Source organism: Myotis myotis, unplaced genomic scaffold (genome assembly GCF_014108235.1).
Source record: "Myotis myotis isolate mMyoMyo1 unplaced genomic scaffold, mMyoMyo1.p scaffold_m19_p_3, whole genome shotgun sequence".
NCBI classification, from domain to species: domain Eukaryota; kingdom Metazoa; phylum Chordata; class Mammalia; order Chiroptera; family Vespertilionidae; genus Myotis; species Myotis myotis.
In genome coordinates, this window is record NW_023416335.1 from 114,642,021 (window position 1) to 114,658,439 (window position 16,419).

General features: G+C 40.8%; 1 protein-coding gene across 3 annotated transcripts in view; it reads left to right on the forward strand.

Annotated features, from left to right (window-relative positions):
• The window catches only part of FLT1 (fms related receptor tyrosine kinase 1), a 204,534-nt gene that overhangs the window by 82,528 nt on the left and 105,587 nt on the right, over positions 1 to 16,419 (forward strand). For all 3 annotated transcript variants that reach the window (XM_036299247.1, XM_036299248.1, XM_036299249.1), the window contains one exon: positions 9,702 to 9,816. In XM_036299247.1, the coding sequence (XP_036155140.1) occupies positions 9,702 to 9,816 (115 nt within the window). The remainder of the gene's footprint in view (positions 1 to 9,701; positions 9,817 to 16,419) is intronic.

The following is a 16,419-nucleotide window of genomic DNA, read 5'->3' on the forward strand; positions in this document are numbered from 1 at the left end:
CAAAACAGAACTTATTTAAAGTGACACGATCCAACTAAAGTGACATGATGCAGAACTATTCAAGGATTGAAACTTCTGAGCAGTTTTCTATGACTCTGATTCTCACAGTGGGCTTTTGCTATCCAGGGTTACGTAACTAGAAAGTCATGATTTGAAATTGGGTCTGACTAGCCCTAGGATCAATGGTCCTTAGGGTAAATTGTGACTTCCTGCCCCTAGCCCTGAAGGCTTTCTGGATGTTTCAGTATTGACCACTAGATAAGTACTCTGTTCTCTTCCTTTTCATGATAACAAAATGTAACAATATTGAAATATTCTTCATGGAATGGAGATATTTGTAGCCACACCTAACATTTCCCTAAAGATACCTGTTCATCAATCCACTCTTCCTCAGCTGACCAGTCTCCTATAATAAAACTAGTAGAAGAAAAATGAATGAACAAATAGGTGTTCTCTGTGAAGTCATGATTTGAAATTGGGTCTGACTAGCCCTAGGATCTATGGTCCTTAGGGTAAATTGTGACTTCCTGCCCCTAGCCCTGAAGGCTTTCTGGATGTTTCATTATTGACCACTAGATAAGTACTCTGTTCTCTTCCTTTTCATGATAACAACATGTAACAATATTGAAATATTCTTCATGGAATGGAGTTAATACTTTAAGTAAAACTCCTTACATGTAAGAGATAAAAGATATTTGTAGCCACACCTAACATTTCCCTAAAGATACCTGTTCATCAATCCACTCTTCCTCAGCTGACCAGTCTCCTATAATAAAACTAGTAGAAGAAAAATGAATGAACAAATAGGTGTTCTCTGTGAAGCCCATATCTAGTTTTAACCAAGTAAGTAACCACCCCTTTAGACTCCCGGTCACCCCTCTTGGACTGAAAGGCTGCCTTGTCCTGGCTCAGATTCTGTAAAAGAGAGAGTCAGAGTCAGGGGTGGGGGGATCGCTGGGGCTCCTGGTGGCAGCAAACAGGCGAGGAGAGGAAGGAAAGCAGAGACTGGGAAGACAGGCCTTGTTCTGAGTGTGAATGGACCACAGGGCCCTCGAGAGCAGGAAATGTTGCAGGCCAAGACGCTCACGGAAAAGCTCTTATCTAAACAGAGGTGGGCAGGACGCTGGATCACCTCCACCATTGTCCGAGGAGCTGACCCGAAGCCTCCAATCCCTGAAAAGTCTTCTCCACTCCCCCCGCTCCATTCAGACCAGAAGTAATTTTCAGTGTGGGTTCCAAGGCGTCACCAGGTCTCTCGCTGTACAAGAAAGTCACTCCTCCAGAACCCTCTCGGCCTGACCTGTGACCACCCGAAGGCCTAGGCCCTTTTCCTGGAGCAAAGAAGCAGGAACCATTCTGTCTAAACACTCCTTCCAGCGCTCCGCCTTTTGCTGCCAGCATCCCTTCCCCTATATTGTTTTATTTGTTTTAAGAGAATGTGAGAAGAGGGGAAAAGATAGTGTTTGCAGATTCTATTAATCTGATGGCTCAGACGCGCTGTGGTGATGTTTTGACACAGCGCACAGGGGCAGAGGGAAGTTTACATCAGGCCCGGCTGCAGGGCGCTGCCCCAACCAGCCCAGCGGCCCTGGCCGCGCCCGCTGGCCGGCTTCCAGGTGGGCTTTTCTTTCCTTTCTATTTTTTCAAAGTCATTTTTATTTTACAGCCTTGATGTGTTCTTTACTGCTGCTCTACCCCTTTGTTTCCTAACCTGAAATGATTTAATATTCTTTACAAATAGATTTTAATCACAGTGAGCACGTGCAGTTTAATCTCATTAAACAGAATTGACACAAGAAATCCTCAGATTTCATCATCCAAAAAAGAAAGAGGGAAATTATTGTCTTGGGACTCAATTGAGCTTTTAGAGCCCCCCTCCCTCCTGCCCCCCAATAAAGGTGCTGTATTTACAAATTATATATATAGTCACTCCTAGGCAATGGTTCAGGCTCAAATAAGCAGCCGTAGAATATTGGGGTGCTCAGCTCACCACTGTACACTGCCACCCCCAGCCAGAGGCCTCTTTAAAGTGAGCTGCCTGCTATAAATGATTGGAGTTCATAATAAACAGGCCAGCTTTACCTCATAGCAATCAGGCATCATGCAGACAAAGTAAGTCAACAGGGAAAGAGATTGTGATAAAAGGTAGATTTTATATTTTGTTGCAAAATTTTTTAAAATGTTAAAATTTATCAGCTAGTAGAAGACCAAGAGTTCCTATAATTTTGGCATCAAAACATTTTTATGACCAAAACTAACCAAAATTTACGTCAAAATGTAATTATAAAGCATTCCTCTCCTCTCCCCTCTCCACCAAAGGGCTGGGTGCCTCTTCTCCCTTTGGAAGCTAACACTTCATTTCTCTTGGTGCCTGACCCTGGACCAGAGCTCTCCTCTCAGGTAACTGAGCCAGATGCACCGGCGAAGTGTGGTGAGGTGACGGGGTGGAGAGTGTCAGGAACTCTGGCTAATCTCAGGGCTGCTCCTTTCTCTGTGAGTCTGAGCAAGGCATTGATTTTCAGTTTCATTTTCCTCGTTGCTGAAAGGGTTTGTGAACTGGGGATCATAATACCCGCTTCACTGGGTGACTGTGAGACTTTGTGGGCCTGAAGTATGTAGATACAGCTCCTAGCCCAAGCCTGGCACTAGTTTTACCTGAGCCAACCAAGAGTCAGAACTTAGGGCAACAGAGATTTTGAAAGAAAGTTCAGCTTAATATCATGTATCATAGGGAGAAAGGAGATCCTTAAAAAACACCACACACACACACACACACACACACACACACACACACACACACCTCTTTATCTCAAGATTCAGGCTGTAGAGTAGATTCTTTAGAACTGGGGTGGTTATGGAACTTGCTAGAAATCATTTATGAAATGAGAATTTTCTAACTCTAATTATGGAGTCTTGGTTTCTATAACAGGCACTAAACAGATGGACGATCTCTAGAAAGGCCAAATGAAAAGTTAAACCCTCTCACCTTGTTCTTCAGAGTCTACATTTTCTCACAAGAGAGAGTCACTTCAAAGCAAATACAGATACTAACCATCAGTGGCTGAGCTCACCCAGCTGGACTCTCCTGATTCCATCAGATGCCACAACCCATCCTCTAAACCAGTGGTTCTCAACCTTCTGGCCCTTTAAATACAGTTCCTCATGTTGTGACCCAACCATAAAATTATTTCCATTGCTACTTCAATGTAATGTTGCTACTATTATGAATCATAATGTAAATATCTGATATGCAGGATGGTCTTAGGCGCCCCCTGTAAAAGGGTCGTTTGACCGCCAAAGGGGTCGCGACCCACATGTTGAGAACCGCTGCTCTAAAGGAAGAAAAGTGCCCCTGTGATGTAGGTAGGGGAGGAGAAAGAAAGGCAGGGAATGAAGAAAGTCCGAAAGTCAGACTGTCAAAGCCAGCACCTGAGGAGCAGCACAGGGAACACAGAGGGCCCCTCAGGTGTATTTCCTGTGCTGGGCTTGTGACGGTGACTGGGACCTGAGCTCAGAAGCTGTGGGATGACAAAATGAGCTCCAGTATGCATTCACCGCAGACCAGGCACACACTGCACGTGCAGCACATTTTGGTTGCTTCTGGTGAGAGTTGTATGCCAGATATTGGAAAGAAGTTCACCATACTACGCAAAAAGAGCTGAAAAAGACTGAAATTGCCACTGCACTAACGATATTTGTGTAGTGAATATTTGACAAGCCTTGTCTTGCTAAATACAAAGAAACAGTGAAGTAAAGCAATTTCTTATCATATGATGATTGTGCATGGATATTGTTACCTCCTGGGTAAGTGCACGGATTCTGGAGTGAACCAGAACTGATGATAAATTCTGCTTCTGCCACTTCTTAGCTGTTTAGCCTTGGGTAATTACTTAACCTCTCTAATCCTCAATTTCCTTATCCATTAAATGGGAGGTGAGAGTACCTACTTTTTTAGGATATTGTACAGATTAGTGAGACCGTGTTTAAGAAACGCCTAGCGAATAGAAAATATAACCCTTACTGTAGTAGAGAATAACATGCATGGTGTATATTATAATTATTAGAACTATGGCTGGCTAACTTGCCATATTAACCAGCAGTCAATATTGTCAAGTGTGTCGGTTTGACCCCAGTGTTGGCTTTGCCTTTTTCTGTGGCCCCAGACTACCTTTATCTGTCTTTGGTCACAGAGGAGCCAAGTATTTATGAGTGTGAGGGGAACAAGGCAAATTCCTTGCCACTACAGGAAGATCAACCCAAAGCATGTGGGTCAGTAATGTCATCTGCATCTCTGGAGGGTGGTGTTTCCCTAATAAGTGTCAAGAGAAGAAGCCCAGTAACTGAGAGCAGCCGGGAGCGCCCCACAGATGCTCCTGCATGGAGTTACACACACTGACATGTCACACGTAGGGCCCCACTCCATGTGCTGGGCACATAATTGGCTGCTTTCTTTTCATTTATTTATGTCAATCTATAGTCTGAAACTAATTTGTTTCAACTCTAGGGCAATGGATGAGTTGACATGGAGTACACTCTTACCCCGGAAAATTTTTTCTCTCTCGATGGTTATAAATAACCTCCATGATGTTGTACTTGGCATGCTGCATGCAAATGGAGGTCGGATCCTAAAGCTCATTAGGAAAGGGATGGAGGCTTGGAGCAGAGAGAGGACAGCGTGGAGCTGAAGCTGATAACAGTGGCCTTGTCCAGAATTGTGCCTGGGAGCTTTCTTATCTCTCTTTGGCAGGAGGTGCTGTGGGCTTCCTGTGCGAAATCAGGAGTGAACGCTGCTTTCCTCTTGTTGTTCGGCTTCCTCCCCCCTCAAGACAGTTCCCAGCACAGTGATTATCTTTGCATCTTCAAACATGGCACAATCTACTTCCTTAAGAGCTTGATGTATTCTTAAGACTGAGGCAAACTCCCCTCCCCCTAAATCTCTTTTCAAGTACTATTATATAGTCAGGCTCCTAAATGACATTCTATTTTTATGGTTGCAATTACAAAGAGGGAAAAATAACAGTCCTCAAATTAGAAAACAGCCCAGAATCTGTCCTTTTTGTTGGAGGACCTTGCTGGGGCTTGTGCCCTCAGCCACTGCCCTTCGACTTAGTGGTGGGGGTGGGGGTCAGAGGTTGGCAGGCCCTACTGAACTCGGACAGCAGACTGCATTTCCCTTGGGAAATGCCTAGACTTGCTTTACCCTCACATATTTCTTTGCATTTTCTGAAGACCAAGAGTATGAAGATAAGATCTTTGTCTAAGGCCTCTCTGATCTGTTCCCCTTCTTTAAGGGAAAAAGAATGAAATTAAAGACTTCTTTTCCAGACACAATTTCTGTTGTTTGATGTCACAATACCCAGTACACACACATGACCAATATTGGTGTACACATGTCGTAAGCTCCATATGCCTGTAATGTACATGTATGCATTATATATACTCGTACGTGTATGTGTAAAAGATGTGAGGTCAAATACTAGTTCAAGGTATGGAGGTTCTAGTCTAGAAAATGGCGCCCTGGCTAGGGCTGCTCAGTGGAGCATCAGCCCTCTCACTGAAGGGCTTCGGGTTCGATTCCCAGTCCCAGTCAGGGTGGGTACCGAAGGCAACTGATTGATATGTCACTCTCACATCATTGTTTCTCTCCCCTCCCCCTCTTTCCCCCTTTCTCCTTCTCTCCCACTCTCTCTAAAAAGCAATGGAGAAAAAAAAATCCTCGAGTGAGGATTAACAAAAAACAAACAAACCAACAAAAAGGAAATGCAGAATACTAATAATGAAAACTAGGGCAAAATAACGTCATGATTTTAAAACTTCATCAATAAAATGTCTCAAGTAAAGGAGAAAGTGTCTAATTTCTCTTTGGTTCCATTTTCTCTACTAATAGAGAACACTAATCAATAGAGTTGATTAGTAAAGAAAACTGCTTTCACCTATTTTACCTGATGATTATAAGATTAGCTAGGAGAAATCACAGAAATTCCTTAAGAGTGGTTACTCCTTGCCCTAGCCAGTTTGGCTCAGTGGGTAGAGCGTTGACCTGCAGACTGAAGGGTTCCAGGTTCAATTCCAGTCAAAGGCATTGTATCTCGGTTGCAGGCTCGATTCTCAGCCTTGGTCAGGACACATGTGGGAGGCGACCAATTGATGTGTCTCTTTCACATTGATATTTCTCTCTATTTCTCCCCCTCCCTTTCACTCTCTCTAAAAAATCAGTGGAAAAATTTCCTTGGGTGAGGATTAACAACAACAACAACAACAAAAAAATGGTCACTTCTTATTAATTCTTTTTAAATTTAATCTTATAATCTAACTGTAAAAATAGACATTTTAAAAACATTTGGAGGAAATCTGATTTATGGACTGGGTATAAACAACACCAAGGAATTGTTGCTAATTCTATTGGGTGTAATAATGACACTGTTGTTATATTAGAAAATGAGCATATTTTTGGAGATATGCACTGAAATATGTAGGGCAAAAATGACATGATGTCTGGGAGTTGCTTTAAAATACTTATAGAAAATAAAAAGAAATAAGGGATAGATTAAACAAATGTGGCAAAATTGTAATTGTCAAATAGGGGCGGTGAGTATATGAGGTTTTATTACATTATGTATTTTTATCACTATGTTTGAAAATAATAAACTAAAACAAATGAATACTCTTACTAGAAACAACATGTCAGTATCTCATGCCTGTTTATAAGTTTCTACATGTTTATATGGTGCCAATTACCTGCTAGGCCCTCGCTTAATTATGAGAACAGAGCGAGTAAGTACCTGTGGCCTCTGCTTCCCTGCAGCTGCTGGCCCAGTGGGGCCTGGAAGCACTAAATGGCAACTAAGGAAGTGTGGGTGCTCTGGGGGGTGGGGGTCGGGGTCTCACAGGGCAGCGTGCCCAGGAGGGGAAACCATCTGGAAGACTAGATAGCTTCACATTCTGGAGTCCTCGGCTCCAGGGCCAGAGAGGAACAATCACAGAGCTTTCTCCTGGCCATTGCAATCCGTCTTCCCTTTTTCTCACTTATTGTATCCTCTCACCTTCATCTCACGTAAGTCATGGCTGCCCTTGGCTCCTTAAGATCATCCCCTCTATTCTTTCTGGAAATTGGACTCTAAAAGATCCTCCTGGTTTCAAAATCTCCAAAATCTACCCAAAACATGTACAAAATAAAGCCCAGAAAACTTTCTGTTCACCACAAATTCTAGTCCAAAAGGTAACAATACAAAATGCTTCAATGAGCCTGGCCTGTGTGGCTCAGTGGTTGAGCACCAACCAATGAACTAGGAGGTCACAGTTCAATTCCCAGTCAGGGCACATGCCCGGGTTGCAGGCTTGATTCCCCAGTGTAGAGCGTGCAGGAAGCATCCAATCAATGATTCTCTCTCATCATTGATGTTTCCCTTTCTCTCTCTCTCTTCCTCTCTGAAAACAATATATATATATATATATATATATATATATATATATATATATACACACACACACACATATATATTATATACACATATACATGTATATATACACACACACACATATACACACACATATATACGTATATATACACACACATATATATGTATATATGTATACATGTATGTGTGTGTATGTGTGTGTGTGTATATATGTATATATGTACACACACACACACACACACACACTAGAGGCCTGGTGCACAAATTTGTGCATGGGTGGGGTACCCCTGCCTGGCCGGTGATGGGGCTGATCTGGGCCACAGGAGGCCAGTGGGGGGAGGGGCCGCAGGAGGTTGGAGGGCCTCAGGAGGTTGGATGTGGGAGCACACTGACCGCCAGGGGGCAGCCCTTGCACTGAGCATCTGCCCCCTGGTGGTCAGTGTGCATCATAGCAACTGATCGAACAGTCATTCGGTCATTCGGTCGCTTAGGCTTTTATATATATAGGTATTTTTAATTTTAAAAATGCTTCAGTGAAATGGTCCCCATGCAAGTAAACAGAAAAATCTACACCGAAGTTAATCGGAAACAGAGGGCATGGCTGGCCGAGGGTGGCTGCAGGGACTCGAGTCAGGCTCCTGCAGGCACATCTCTCCAAACCTTGGGAGTCTAACAGATGCAGTTTTGAGGCACCTAAAATATCTCTCTATTTGCACTGTCTCAAATAAATTCATATTTAAATCTCAAGGAATGTTTTAAGGAGAACTTGCTATAGGCTCAGTGAGTGGTGAGAGCAATGAGGGGTCACAATGGTCAGATTAAGCTCTTAGACAAGACCACATTATGGGTGGTGGGATTGTCTAGTCAGTGGTAGCTGCGCGAGGGAAGATGAAGGGATCTGAGTGCACATGGCATACCCCTGTGATACAGGGAGGATAACTCCGTACTTTCCTGTGTCTTTAATTTAAAAAACCTTGGCAAGTAAATTAAGCCATTTGATGCTTATATAATCCTGTGAGATTAACAAGGCAGGTATATTTAATTTTTAGTTTGCAGAATAGAAAACTTGTCATACAGTTAGGAAAAGTTGTGGCAGGACTAGGACCTAAGTCCCCTCTGACTCCTGATCCAATACTCTGAACTAACCAAACGAAAACCCAATTTGACTAGAACAAAGGGCTTCTTATAGGGTTACATTTGGAAAAGCAGGTGAGAGATGTACTGTGGATGGCCTTGACCATCAGACAAAAGAGCCTGAAATTTCTACAGTCCTGTTGTTAAAGCTTTTGGAACAAAAAGGATTTCACTGAAAACCAGAGCAGCAGGTGTTGGTCTGACGCAGTTTGGTGGGTGTTGGAAGAGTGGAAAAAGCCAGCCGGCAGCAAGGCCAGTTAAGATACTAGTTTACTGCCAGTCAGCATGGACTTACTTAAATGTCTTTTTTGTTGTTTGGGGTTTATATTCACGTAGGATGTAGGACACATAAAACATAATAAATGAGCAGTAACTATTTACCAAATGATCTGCATAGCAAACCATATGAAAACAGAAGCTTACTGATAATAACGTGTCTGAGAAAACATGCCAACTTCCAGATATAGGGGAATAAGGACACATGTGTAATACTTTAATCAAAAAAGAAAAAATGGTACTCGAGTAGCTAGTTCAAAATAATAAAAGAGATTTCATGGACTTGTAGAATTAAAAAAGATCTTAAAGGTACACAACTTCAAACCCTTATTTTATAATTAAACACTTGAGGCCTGAGAAGTTGAAGAGCTTACCATGAAACTGCCAAACTTGAAAAGAAATAGACTGAAATTAATAACTGCTCCATCATGTGTGTTTGCATATGCACTTAATTAGCCTGGAAAAAGTTACCTGCAATGGAATGTTCTGATTAGCAGCCAGCCTTTTATAGATGTGATTTCTTTGAGGTTTCCATTCATTAACGTAACTACATTTTTTTCTGTGTTTGCATATTTCCTCCACTAGGAGCTAATTAAAATCTAGATATTGAATTTTCTAATTTATGCATTTTATTTCATATTTAACATTTAGAATAGGAAGGACGTTTGGAGATACATTGATGTGGTTTTTCAGATCAGGCAAAATGTATTTGCTATTTTTAAGTTGTGAGAATGGATAATGGGGGAAATCTAAAGAAAAGAGAAAGAAAGTGTGCTTTTGTTGCCCGAGCACTTGTCCAATGATTTTCATTTCACCTTGGTCTGGACCATGCTGCAAAGCAACATAGTAATGACTTACTTTTTTTAAAAATAGGTATGACTTTTGCTCCAATAATGAAGAGTCCTTTATCCTGGATCCTGACAGCAACATAGGAAACAGAATTGAGAGCATCACTCAGCGCACGGCAATAATAGAAGGAAAAAATAAGGTATTCTTTATAACAATAAACATTGGGACACTTATTCTCAACACACACACTCAGCTCCCAGCTCTTGGTTTATTAGAACCAGAAATCACTCAACTGCTCAAACGGAAGTCCACAGAGAAGAAGGTCCTGAGGTACCTCTTCATGGAGAGGTGCGCGGAGATCACGCACATGGCGGTGTTCTCCAGCCAACCACCAGGCCCATGGAATGAGTACGCTGTCCCAACAGGAGAGGGGGAGCTGCCTCTTGAACATCAGGCTTGTCCACATCAGTGGTTCTCAACCCTGGCTGCATATTCGAATACTCTCCCAGTTATCATTACTTTTGAATCTCTGGGGTGGAGTCCAGGGTTTGTGAAAGCTCACAGCAGATTCTGGCATGTAACCAGGACTGAGAATCACTTCCACAAATAAAGTAGGGTAGCAATAAGCAAAAGCTGATATGGAATGTTCCCATTTCACAAAATATCGTGTTTTCCCCTCTGTCTTTGCAAAGGCAAAGCCTGACTAACACTGGGGTATACAAACACACAGAATCTCAAGATTCTCTGACTTAAGAGATGCAAATCAAAACCAGAATGAGATACTACTCACACCTGTTAGAATGGCTATCATCAAAAAGACAAGAGATAGCAATGTTGTGAGGATGTGGAGGAAAGGGAACCCTCGTGCACTGTTGGTGGGAATGTAAGTTGGTGTAGCGGCTATGGAAAAGAGCATGGAGGGTCCTCAAACAATTAAAAATAGAACTACCATGTGATCCAGCAATCCCACTTTTGGGTGTATATCTGAAAAAAATGAAAATACTAACTCAATAAGATATACACACCTCTATGTTCATTACAGCATTACACACAATCGCCAAGATTGTGTTCAACCTAAGTGTTCGTTAATGGATGAGTGAATAAAGAAAATACGGTGTGTATACACAACAGAATATTTTTTAGCCATAATAACAAATGAAATCTTGCCATTTGTGACAACATGGACGGATGTTGAGGACATTATGCTGAAATAAATCAGAGAAAGTCAAATATCTCACTTTATGTGGAATCTAAAGCAAACAAACTCATAGATACAGAGAACAGATTGGTCACTACCAGAGGCAGAGGATGGGGATGGGGATGGGTAAAGAAGGTCAAAAGGTACAAACTTCCAGTTAAAAATAAATAAGTCATGGGGACGTAATGTGCAGCATGGTGACTATAGTAGTAATACTGTATTGCACGTGTGAACATTGCTAAGAGAGAAGATTTTAAAAGTCTCATCGCAAGAAAAAATCGTAACTATATATGGTGACAGGTGTTAACTAGAGGAGCTTTTTTGTGTTTTTCAAAATATATTTTATTGATTTTTTTACAGAGAGTAAGGGAGAGGGATAGAGAGTTAGAAACATCGATGAGAGAGAAACATTGATCGCTGCCTCCTGCACACTCCCCACTGGAGATGTGCCCACAACCAAGGTACATGCCCTTGACCGGAATCGAACCTGGGACCCTTGAGTCTGCAGGCCGATGCTCTACCTGCTGAGCCAAACTGGTTAGGGCGTTAACTAGAGTTTTTATGGTGACCATTTGTAATATATACAAATATTGAATCATTATGTTGTACATCGAAACTTATATAATGTTGGATGTCAATTATATCTTATTAAAAAAAAGAGAGACTTCAACCTTTCCTCCCACAAAAAAACATCTGATCTCATCAGGGTCTAGCAGGCGTCTTTTCTGCCACTCCTGTACTATTCATTCTCTCCTCCCCTAACCTCCACTGAGCCTTAGCAGAGCTGACACCTTGTAAACCATGCAAATATCAGTGGATCTCAGATCTGGTGGCTTTTTTTTTTTTTTCGATTGAATTAGTGAAAAATACACATAAAAAAACTGTGATTACAGGCATGGGGTAGTGATAATTTTAAAAGTAAAAAATAAAATTATCAAATAACCCCTTGCTGAAATGTCTATTTCTACTTGCATGTCTTGATTTGGAGTAGTCTGTTACTATGAATGCCATCTGCTGGAGTGTGATTATGCCTACTTATCTATTTATTCGGCTGTATTCTTTGCACTTGAAGGTGACAAAGTAGATGGCATCATTTTCTATGTAGGATTTGACAATAACAAGTAACATCTGAACTCATTGTGTGAAACTTTTTGACATATGCTAATGTCAGTGTCACTCTTAGGCTGACCGAAGTGGTTATCTCCATTTTAAAGATAAGAAAAACTGGGGTGATAAGATGATTAATTCAAAGCCACACGGCTTAAAGTGGCAAATGCAAAGCTCAAACCAAAGTCTTCCTGTTCCCAAACCCAGGCCTCTGCCAATTTAAGCCCATACAGAAATCAGTTCAAATGGTGACGGCTGGCATGATACTATCAGCAATCATTTGTCAAGGCTTTAGGAAACGTTTTTATAACTAGCAGCAGTTGTAGGTGGTTTAAAATTTTTTTCTCTAATACAAATGAACAGTGGTTTAAAATATTCCTGGTGTGTAACTATTGATGAGAGAGCCGTTTACTGAAATACTTAGGAAAGGGGAAATTCTATAAACTTGAAAGTTAAATTTGTGACTACATAAAAAAAAAAAAGAAAGAAAGAAAGAAATTGCCTCAGGATAGAAATCAAGTTAGTTGTCACAAAGTACTAGAAGTTTTCCAGATGCCATTGATTGTGTCAATTCAATTTGCCTTTTCCTGACCATAACTGCTGGATATTAAAACAGATCTTAGAAACTTAATTTATGTGGTAACTTCTAGTCCTCTTTTGGTATCCTATCCTCAAAAATTCTCAGTAGTAAAGAAAATGGAAAATGAGAAAGCTAGGTGAGGCCTCCAAGTAGCCTGCACCATGAAGTAGCGACCTGACTCCAGAGAGAATACCCATGAGAAACGGTGGGAGTCGAGTAACAAAACCGGGGTTAGAAAAGGGAACTTCCCTGATTTACATGTAATTTTGTAGTGATGCAAAGGTTTTAAATATAGATTTCCAGACCCAGTTGGCACTTGTGCCATCCCATATGCAGTCAGGAGCCCTGGGACCCAGCTCCGGCCACTTCCTATCTGTATAACGACATGCAAGCCAGTTCACCTCTCTGAACCTGTGTTCTCTCCCCCCAAAAATGGAGCTAGAAGTATTTGCCCTACCTAATTTGCCTGTTGTTATGAAGGTGATTATTATATAGACCTTATGCACTTCCAAAATTGACTGTGATCATACATAATAAAGACTATTTGTTCAACAGTTATTTGCAATGAAAAAAAATACTTTCTAAACAAAGTTTGAGATATATAGGTATATTTATATACATGATATCCTATTAGTAGCTGCAACTGCAACACAGTCTTTAAGTAAATTATTAATTTAATGTTTTAAATTTAAAAGAATTTACTACGTTTACTTTTAGCATGTATTAATATATCTTTTGTGTATGAAAAATTATCTTTCATACAATGATGACAAAGGGAAGTTTTGCTATTTCAGAATGATTTGCACCGGTCTTCTCTTTACAAATGAAACTTTTATTTTCTGTATATTTTACAAAAGTAAAGTCCCACCTTAGACTATGTGCACTCTCCCCTGTGGTCATAGCGCGGCATGCCCAGCGGCACACCCACAGGTCGGTGGATGGAGGGCCTGCTGGAGCACCTGTTCGATTTCAGGGACTTGAATTTTTTTCTTTGTTTTGTTTTGCTTTTTTCATGTAATTCAAGTAAGGGTGCAGGGGACAATAAAATTCAGTTCCTTACTGGCAAGTTTTGGCCTAGATTTGTGAGAAGTGAGTCATCAATGGAGTTACTAATAGCAAACGTGGCATTTCATATTGTTTAAATGGGGCAGCCAGGCTATTGATTGGGTCTGTAGATATGGAGTGGGAAGTAGAAGGAACCCTGTGTTAGAAAAAACACACTCAGGAAATACTTACCACAGCATTAGTTCTGGGAGGCTGGAGAACTGTGACAACCTTACAACATTTTAGCAACATTTCCACTGAAATCGTTTTGAGGTGAGAATGAGAAATGCGTCCATGGTATGAGACAAACCCATGACAGAGCCCGAGAGCCTAAAACAGGATGACAGCTTGTGTTGCATTTCCCACACACTCCCCCGTTTTTCCTAATTCTCACGTTCCGTTCTCCCATCACTTGGCTGGGATGTGCCGCCCTAGGTTAAATTTAGATTCTTCCATGACCTCTCTCCATGTCTACTTTTATTTCTCTCTGAGGCACTTAAAAGGAAACTATATTAGAAACATTCCGAGATTAAAATCACTGTTCCATATATAGATTTTTTGTAAATGAATGCTGGAGATTAGGCTGAATTACACATCATCCCATCCATCCCATTCCGTGAGGCTCAAACCTCATTGTAGTGGTGACTAATACTTAGCGAAAGGGAAGGAAGGAATATGAATAACTTCCAAACTTACAGTACCTGATGACAGTTTTTATCAGCATTCCTGAGTCATACAAAGGAACCAGAGAATGGCCTTTAAGAGTCTGTTTCTAGTGTCTAAATTCTCGAGGTCGTGGCAAGGCAAGTAGAGGCACCCCCAAAGTCTGGGTTCAGAACTAAAAAAACAAACAAACAAAAAAAACCAATATTGTGGCAAATGAAAACTAATTACAGAAATAATACGAGCATAAATTTTGGAGAATTTCTTTTGATATACCTTATAAAATAAATGATTATAATTTCAAACACATTTCACAACTCAAATTCTTGGCACTTTGTCTTTTAAAGTATTAAGTTGATATTTGGTGTTCCAACTGTTATGCTGTTTTTATCTTTTCCCCTTGGAACAGTTGTATGAGCACCAGGGGATGTATCTGTCCCTTTAACTCAGAAGAGTCCTGCATTGAGATGTACCTTCCTCTGTCCAGACAGTGTATACTCACCTACAGCTCACACTCGAGCTCTTTTTCCTGACCCTATAAAGTTTATACTTTAGCTAAAGATAGATTTTGTTTTGTTTTGTTTTTATCTTTTAATATATTTTATTGATTTTTTACAGCGAGAAAGGGAGAGGGAGAGGGATAGAAACTTAGAAACATCGATGAGAGAGAAACATCGATCAGCTGCCTCCTGCACACCCCCTACTGGGGATGTGCCCGCAACCCAGGTACATGCCCTTGACTGGAATCGAACCTGGGACCTTTCAGTCCGCAGGCTGACACTCTATCCACTGAGCCAAACCGGTCAGGGCAGATTTTGTTTTTTATGCAAAATACGTTTTAATTTATATTCTCTGGGAAAAAAGAGAACTATCTAGAAATCAGATAGTTTTTAATAAAGTTGATCATAGGATACAAGTTTCATCTTATTTTTAATTTTTTTCACTCCTCAATCATATTTTCAAACTCTATAACACTGTATTGAAAACTAGCTTGCAGCTTATGTAAAATACTAAGAAAGAAACTGGTCTTTCTTGTACATAGAGGCATTTAGCTGATATGGGTTATCTCTGCTGACCTAAGGATGTATTCCTGAGGAAAAACCCAATTCAAAAAATAGAACTCTAGCAATAAATCTGTGCTATTACATTTAAAGACTTTTAGGCGAGAAGCAGTTTGGTATAAAGATTGAGCATAGGCACTGGTGTCAGACAAACCTGGACATAGTTCTGCCCAGGTCTGTCTGTGCTGCTGTGTATGTTTGAGTGAGTCATGGAGTCTATAACCGCAGCTGCCGCTTCTGCAAAAGAGGGCACCTCACAAGCTTCTCTCCTTTCCTCCCATGACTTTTAAATGGTGGGCGCCAGAAGCCAAAGGAAATGTCTACCCAGAATTCTTTTATTTCCCACCTCTTATTAATCTTAAAGATTAATAATCAAAATACGGAGACACCTGAGCTCCCTTTCATATTCTTCACTGTTTATCTGTCTTCATGTGAGTGCTCCTCTGCAGGGGAGAGTAATATGTATTTGATCTCCAAGTAGGGACATTCTTCTCTATCAACTTAAGGTTAAGAATATCCTTCAAGGTTAAGAATAGGGATTGTGTCATATTCACCTCTGTCTCCCTTAAAACACCTGGGCAATGCCCAGTAAATGTCTGCTTAATTGGATGCAAAATGCCACATATTGTAGCTACTTTCATTTCCAATCATTTCAGTACACAGAGGACATATGGTGTGTGCAGTTAAACAGATGCAACAAACAGAAGATGAATCATTTATGCAATCCTCACTATACCATAGTGAAATTACAGAGAATTTGGAGCAATGAACTTGGCTAAACCATGAGGAGTATATTCTTAGTCTTCCTGATTTGTAGAATAAAGACAGAAATACCTTATTGAATAGGATATGAGAACCTGTAAACTGCCTAGCACATTACTTAGACACTCAGAAAAATGTTAAGATGTTTTGTATTCACCACTTTAGGAAGCCCACGGTCACATTTCAGCCTACATATTACTTTAGCCTGTAGGTCACTCAGCCACTATCCTTCAGCTAGGACACTCCCTTAGTCTGGAAGCTTCAGCACAGCCTCTATCATTTCAAACCCAGCCATCTGTGTCTTAGGAGATAGGCTGCAATAATTTATAAGTAATTAGATCAACACTTTCAAAATAATTTTAAATATGAAAAACTTGCTCTTTTGTT